General features: G+C 44.3%; 1 protein-coding gene across 1 annotated transcript; it reads left to right on the top strand.

Annotated features, from left to right (window-relative positions):
* Positions 1-252: 252 nt before the first annotated feature.
* Positions 253-4,710, top strand: NAA20 (N-alpha-acetyltransferase 20, NatB catalytic subunit). The gene is made up of 6 exons (XM_059477447.1): positions 253-412; positions 559-583; positions 672-762; positions 1,940-2,075; positions 2,950-3,095; positions 4,384-4,710. Exons 1-6 carry the CDS (start codon positions 360-362, stop codon positions 4,467-4,469), a joined length of 537 nt encoding a protein of 178 aa, XP_059333430.1. The 5' UTR covers positions 253-359; the 3' UTR covers positions 4,470-4,710.
* Positions 4,711-8,065: the final 3,355 nt, after the last annotated feature.

The following is an 8,065-nucleotide window of genomic DNA, read 5'->3' as shown; positions in this document are numbered from 1 at the left end:
ACGGGCCGGCTCAGCCGCGCCATCCGCTCGCCCGCCCGCTGCTGTCGGTCAGGGATCCCGCGGCCGCCCCCTGCGCAGCCCTGTCCCTCCTCAGCGCGGCCCGCGGCGGCAGCTCTGAGGCGCCGGCCGGGCCGGGGCGGTTCTGCGGGCGGGGCGGGGCGGGGCGGCCTGCGGGCGGGGCGGGGCCGCCTGGAGGCGGGGCAAGGCTTCCTGGGGGCGGGGCAAGGCTTCCTGGGGGCGGGGCGGGGGCGCCCTGTCTGCCGCCTTTCCGTGGCGAGAGTGGCCCTTGGGCGCGCGAGCGTTTCCGGGGCAGCGTCGTCATCGTCACGCTGAGCGTCAGCGTCGCGATCACCGTCATTATGACAACGCTCCGCGCCTTCACCTGCGACGACCTCTTCCGATTCAACAACATGTGAGCGCCGGCCGCCCCCTCTTCCTGCCCCCGAGCCCCTGCGCGCTTCCCCACCCCGCGGGGTCCCCGCGGCGCCCCGCCCGCCGGCCGGGCGGGCGGGCCCAGGCCCGGGCCCGTACTGAGCGCTGCACTCTCTTCCTCCACAGCAATCTGGACCCGCTGACCGAGACCGTATCCTTCCCGCCGGGGCAGGGGCGCGGGGTCGGGCGCGGGCGGCGCAGCTTTGGCGGCCGCAGTTCCTCCTTAACCAAGCGCCCAGTATGGGATTCCCTTCTACTTGCAGTACCTCGCCCACTGGCCCGAGTATTTCATCGTCGCCGAGGCGCCCGGCGGGGAGCTGATGGGTTACAGTGAGTGCCGGGTGTCCCGGCGGTAACGTCTCCCTTCGTTGCCTCTTTCGGGGATTATAACGCGGGAGCTTTTCTTACTCTTCGCGTTGACCAAATGTCCAACATAGAAGAGGAGCCTTGCGTTGCATCTTCCCGTGTCTTAAATGTCTTAGGGTATTATGCAGGACTCATGGCCATAGCTTCCAGTTTGATGTTCCTAGCGCAGCGAGGAGCCTTGGCTGTGGTAACATCCACCCGTATTTGGCGAACGGGTATTTCTGTAATCTGGAAGATTAAGTCCCTACCCGCAGTCAGTAAAAGTGCTGGGCTTGCGTTTTGCATTGCCCTGTAAAGGAAGGCTCTGGGCCTGGATGTTATTTGCTAATTTGCTGTGGAATATTTGTGTTTTTCAGAAATCATGCCAAAGAGAACTGCCAGGAGACGGGGTGGGGCAGAGAAATGGTTTTTGCAGGGACCCAAGAACTAAAAGTATTTGACATACTAAAGCAGAAAGTATGTGTGCTGTATAGAATGTTTCTCTGTATCCTCCACACTTGTTGCTTATTAGCAGTGACTGCAATATCTATTAAAAGCACAGGGTGGAAATGTGAATGTTCATTAATAAACTAACATTGGATTGAAAGGAGAGAAACTAGAAAAAAGCCCCCCAAAACGCCATCCCCACCTCCACTTTTTTTTTTTCTTTTTTTTTTTCCTTCAACACATTGTGTTTGCAGGGCCTTAGCTTTCTATTGCCAGACTGGCAAAGCTTCCCAAGCTCTATTCCCTCATAATCTCCAAAAGTCTCAAATAGTTGCTGGGATGGTAGTTTTCGGTTTCTAGCCCTCTGTTCCTCCTTTATTTTAGTCAGATTTTAAATTTTGGTTCAGTGAGACTTATGAGAATTGCTTAAAAATTGCATTTAGAAGTCATCTCAAGCAAGGAATTTGCAAACTTGTTTGGTGGTTTTTTACACTAGTCAAGAAACTGCTGTAATATTTGAGTAAAATGACATTTTTAGTGGCTGCTGAATATAGAGTAAAAAGGTAGACATCCCCGTTTTAGCCTTTACCACAACCATTGTATCATGTTAATAATAACCATTTATCCATGGCTTATTCCTCTTGTGAAGTTGTCTGGCTGCAGGCAGTGCACTATTCCAAAGGTGCCGCTGCGCTGATGCTCTGTGTGTTCACAGTCATGGGCAAAGCCGAAGGCTCTGTGGCCAGGGAAGAATGGCACGGACACGTTACTGCTCTCTCTGTTGCACCAGAATTTCGACGGCTGGGTTTGGCTGCTAAATTGATGGAGCTTCTGGAAGAAATTTCAGAAAAGTGAGTAGTATGGCTATCTTTAAATTTATCTTTTAAAGTAACATTTAAAAGTAGTATTTCTACAGAAATCTGTCTCTGTTTTACCTGGCAGAATTTGGCTTTAGCTGTTGTTCTGATTTTCTGAAATACCTCATAGTTGGAGAAAAAGAGTTGTTTAGCAGTTTAAAATCCTTTCCTTGACAGAAAAGGAGCTTTGTGAAACATCAGCACTGTTTCCTGTAGGGCCTCCAACATACTTGGTCAGTAACTGTGGGCTTTGTGCAATGCCCTCAGGCACAGTCCTGAACAAATTTTGTACTCCAGAGAGTATCTTAGTTTTCTTGCCATCCCCTGCTTGGTTACTTGTACCTTAGAAGATTTAATTTGGTGTCAGATGAACCCACTGGGAAATGTCCTTAACTGATTCTAGTAGGGCAACCCCACTATGGTTGATAAGACTGGAAAGTAGTATGATGCTTTGAAAACTTTGCCTTGTGGCATTAAGAGTCTATCATCTCCTGTTAGGCGACTGAATTTTGTGACTGATTCCACTTCTCCTAATCCAGGCAATGCAAAATGTGGATACTTTTAAAATTGGATTTAGGCCTGTGGGGGCATTTAACTCATCTTGTTCTTTCTGATCAAATTTTTGAACCCACTGACTGGTGAAAAATGGCCACCTGATAAAAATAAAATTAAACCCTTGTCTATGATTGAATTTTCCCTTGGTAAATGAATGTATCTGTTATTACATTGGGAAAGATGTTTAATTAGTATACTACATTGGACTTGCTTGTGTTGCATTACAACTTATGTGTTGTTATTTAGAAGTACATTTACCTGCTATTCCTTAATGTGGTTTTGTTTGTCTGTTTCTTTTCCTCCCCTGCTAAAGAAAGGGTGGATTTTTTGTCGATCTCTTTGTGAGAGTATCAAATCAGGTTGCTGTAAATATGTATAAGCAACTAGGCTACAGTGTGTACCGAACAGTTTTAGAGTACTACTCAGCTAGCAGTGGGGAGCCAGATGAAGATGCTTATGGTAAGTTCTTGTTCGGTCTTGAATGGAACTATTCTCATGTTGAAAGTTGCTGGGATTGTTTGTAAAACTGTTTTTTTTTTTTTTTTATACGAAACACATTAAAAACATGAAACAATTTGAAACAATTATATGAAACAATTTGAGATAGTTGCTGATTAATGGGATTTTTGTATTTTTGCAACTTTTCCTAATTAAGATTATATCAGTTACAAAACTTAATCTTGCCACTTACACATTTTGTAACATCTCTGGCAAAATCAACCACAGAACAAGAATAACTGAGAAGGAATGTCAGTGCTTTCTTCCTTTCATCCCATAACAGGGACTTGAAACTTTGTTTTTCTCAGATGTCTATGTATAAATTAACAATTGTCAGCGTTCAGCAATGGCAAAGAATTGGGTAGCATTTTCAATTTAAAAGGGAAGGAACATTGAAATTCAAGTATGTTAATGTTAATTATGTTAACAGTGAACTACCAAGTGCTTTCTCTTTCTTGGTCCTTTTTAAAATTATCCTCCCAAAGGGTTACATGGCCAGGCTGTGTATCGTTTCTGTTCTTGCACTGTTTATTTGATATGTAGGAGCGCTGTGAAATACAAGGGCTCACACAGGCACCTGCCATTGCCGCATGTGACTTAAGTCATGTATTTATCTCTTTAGCTTGTCATTTCCTTTCCATTTGGCTGAGTTTCATGCAGTATTTTATATCAATTGATATTATTGCCATTGAGCAATATTAAGGACAGCAGTGTGTCCCGAGGAGAGCAACGAAGATGGTGAGAGGTCTCAAGAACAAGATTTAGGAGGAGCAGCTTCTATCCATGAGTTTGTGCCCCTTGGAGAAGAGAAAGCTGATGCAAGCCCTTGTCACAGTCTGTAACTTCTGAGGACAGCAGAGAGGGGTGCTGATCTCCTCCCTCCAGTGACCAGTGACAGGACATGAGGAGATGGAGCACAGCTGTGTCAGGGCATGTTCAGAGTGCGCGTTAGAGGGCTCTTCACCCAGAGGGTGGTTGGTAACTGCCGTGGTCTCTCCAGGGAAAGGGTCATGACACCAAGCTTATCAGAGTTCAAGGAATATCTGCACAATGCTCCTAATCATACAGTATAATTTTAGGTAGTACTGTGTGGAGCAGGGAGTTGCACCCTTATGGGTCCTTTCAAACTTGAGGTAGTCTTATAATTCTAGGAAATTTTCTTGATTAAAAATTATTTTAATGGAGAATTCACCTAATATGGCTTTGTACAATGAATTACTATAATGGAATTTTTTTCCTGTTGCTATAGATATGAGAAAAGCTCTTTCCAGAGATACAGAGAAGAAATCAGTTATACCTCTGCCTCATCCTGTAAGACCAGAAGACATCGAATAACTTTAAGCTGCAGTTCTCATGCAATGTACCAAGGGTCAGGTTCCATCTCCTATAACCCGCAACAACTTATGCGTAAGAAGTTTTAGGCCAAATGTTTTTCCCATAAAATACATAAAAGCAACGTTGAGAAGCTGACTAACATTGCTTCTATTGGTAATGCCTGTATACTGCCACACTTACTCTATTTTTCCTTTCACATGTTGGAGATTGGGAGACTATTAAAATGGAATTACTTCCTGTATGGTCTTTTCTGGGTTTTCTTGCTGAAGCTAAAATTTATTTCTGTTTTAGGAAGCATCTCATTGTATAGTCTGTGATTTAACAGTTCCCATGCCAAGTTAATTGTGGTGGAAGAAGGAAAATGAAGCCAGGACATTCAACTAGGATGCCCCAAACCCTTGGCAATCACAGGTTGCCAAAAAAAAACCACCCTGGGTTACAAAAATACTGGAAACTCGGGTACAAAAATACCAAATCCCCAGCCTACAAAAATACCAAAAACTCCCCCTGCAAAAAAATAGGTTCCAAAATACAACCCTAGGTGTATTTTTGTTCAAAACCCTAGTTTTGAGCCCTAGTTTGAAAGTAATAGAAAACCAAATTTCAAAAATACTAAAGAAAACCAGGTTTCAAAATCACAGATTTAAAATACCAGAATTTTAACCTAACCCAAGTTCCAAAATACAAAAGCAACCCAATTTCAAAATACCAGAATAGCAAGTTCAGAAATATCAAAGTAACACAGTTTCAAAACTAGAATACCAAGTTCCAAAGCACCAAAATAATTCCATTTCAAAATACCAGAATATCAAGTTCCAAAATATCAAAATTATCTCATTTCAAAATATCAAACTGCAAAATACCAGTTTTTGGATCTCTTATGTGGTCAGGATTCCCAAACCCAAAAAATGCAATATTCTCAAAATGGTATTTGTGCTACCAATATGGATATCTTCTTGTCTGAAAAGCTTTCCTCTGGTCACCATCAATACATGTATTTATTCTAATTGCACAGCCATATGCAATAAGAATTTTACTTTGAAAGCAAACACTTGTAGTAGCTGTCTGCTTAGTTTGTGTCTGTGAGAACTGGCATTTGGGCCAGAGAACTGTGGTCAGGATCAAAGGATGGAGTGAATGTTTTCCCTGCAGATGCACAGCAAAAGACTGTGCAGCAGGCAAAGGGAGCATTTATGTATTTGACTGAAATTCAGGGCACAGCACCGTGGGGGTGCTCAGGTTCATCAGGATTAGCCATAAACAACATAGCCAAACCCATGACTCCTCAAGGAACTTGTCAAATGCTTCGACAGAAACACAGGTTAGTAATGATTACGGAAGAAAAATTACCCGTAATCACTTACGATCCATGGAGAATTTCCTCAGTAATTACAAAGCTAGGACGTACGGAATTTTGGAGGCAGAATGCACAATTTTGGCCACGGGCATCAGGATGAGAAGGCCAGTTCTTTTCTACGTAAAGGAAAGCCCAGCACCCTGGTGTTTCAGGGGCAGACAAGGGGCTGTGTAAGGAAGGGAACGACAGCCGGGGCTTTTCTCCACCTCAGGCCCCCCACTCAGGGATGCGGCAGCCCCAGGTGTGACCAGTGAGGTTGAGGAGGGAGCAGCTCTTGCCAGACGCTGCTTTCAGAGGGTTACACGGGCACACCTGCACAGGGAGCTGAGAGGGGGCAGCACAGGTATCCCAAGAGTCCCTCCAGGATCAGTGGTTACAGGATCCATCATTTCCTGTCGGGAAGGGAAAAGGAATCTTGCGATTTCAATGGGGACCAAGAGAGGAATCTTTGGTGCATGTCCCTGCCCTTGATGGCATGCCATGCCTTTTGATGGCTTTGACTTAGGAAAAATTTGTTTGTTTTTTTTTTAAAGTATCCATGCAAAGTCCCTCATATCTTCCCCTCCAGGTTTTGTCTTCCTCCTCGACTTTTTCTCCTGCTTTTGCAACATCTGTGAGCTTAGTTTTGGCATCTTTTGGTCCTTTGCAATGCAGCTCATTTTCTCACAGCCTACTTTTTTGGACTTTGTAAAAATTTGGTTGGTTTTTTGTTTGTTTTTTGGTGGGTTTTTTTGGTTTGTTTGTTTTTTTTTTTGTTTTTTTTTTTTGTTTTTTTTTTTTTTTGTTTTGTTTTTTTTTTTTTTTAAGTATTCATGCCATGTCCCTCATATCTTCCCCTCCAAGTTTTTTCTTCCTCCTTGACTTTTTCTCCTACTTTTGCAACATCTTTGAGCTTTATTTTGGCATGTTTTGGTTTTTTGCAATGCAGCCCATTTCCTCACGGGCTATTCCTTTAGACTTTGTGAAAAATTTTTTTTTTGTTTTTTTTGGTTTTTTTAATCCGTGCCATGTCCCTTATATCTAGCCCTCCAAGTTTTGTCTTCCTCCTTGACTTTTCCCCCTGCTTATGCAACATCTGTGAGCTTAGTTTTCACATGTTTTGTTCCTTTGCAATGCAGCTCATTTTATCACAGCCTATTTTTGGAAGACACTGAAACTCCTCATTTTCTGTTTTTTTTTTTAGGTTTTTTTCAATTGCATTTCATTTGGTCCTATCTCCTTTCCAGAGTGTTTGTAAGCCTTTCTTTTTGGGTTCGCAAGATTCTTTTTCCCTTCCCAAAAGGAAATTTCAGGCAGAGCTGAAGAACCGATTGTAACCGAAAATAACCGAGTTTATCGAAGAGCCAAGTGTAGCCGAAAACTGCCGAGGTTACACCAAGAGCCGATGATAGCCGACTGTATCCGACATTGGCCGCGTTTAGACAAAGAACCCAATATGACCGTGTTGAGCCGAACCGTACCGATTTCAGCCGAAGAGCCGAAAAAGCCGAATGCAGATGAAAAGCCGAAATGAAAGGAGTTTATACTAAGAGCCGAACCAAGCCGAATTCAGCCGAGTTTAATTAAACAGAAGCGAACGCCGCCGCCGTGCTTTTCCTGCAGCGCGCCGGGGCAGACGACATGGGGCTCTGTACAAAGAAAGTATAAATTATAAACTATATGTAAGAAGGAATAAAAGCTTTATGTCACGTGCCGGAGTAGAAAATTTCAAGCTCCCAGGGAATAAATAGTTTTCTTTCAATCATTATAGTTTTGGAGGGTTTTTTACTCCCAAGTAACCTGAAAGTTACTACTGCTGCTTTTTTATTCTAAAGCTAGAAAACAAAAGGAAGATTAGAAATACAGGGAAAGAAAGAAAGGAAAGGAAAGTGAAAGGTAAGTGAAAAAGGAAAAGGGTGAGAGTGTAAAAGGAAACGTGAGAGTGCAAAAGCGGGTGAAAAGCAGAGTAAAAAAAAAAGAAAAAAGAGTTGGAGTGAAAAAGGAAGGACATTCGGGAGGAGCGGTGCTGCCTCAGGTCCTTCTCCGCCCAGTAGCGAAGGACCCGTTTGATGCCCTGGCGGGACTGCAGCTCCCGGTGGCGGGGGACGGAGCAGCGACTGTAAGCCCGAAACTACAACTCCCGGCAGGCCATGCTGCCGGCGCGGCGTGTGACGCAACGGCCGACGCGGCGCATGAGTGGCTGGCGGGCCCAGGCGGCCGCGCGGGGTCGTGCGCCGGGGGAGCGGGCTGTGCGCGGGCA

The sequence above is a fragment of the Ammospiza nelsoni genome, chromosome 8 (genome assembly GCF_027579445.1).
Source record: "Ammospiza nelsoni isolate bAmmNel1 chromosome 8, bAmmNel1.pri, whole genome shotgun sequence".
Taxonomy (NCBI): domain Eukaryota; kingdom Metazoa; phylum Chordata; class Aves; order Passeriformes; family Passerellidae; genus Ammospiza; species Ammospiza nelsoni.
This window is presented reverse-complemented; position numbering and strand designations above follow the sequence as displayed.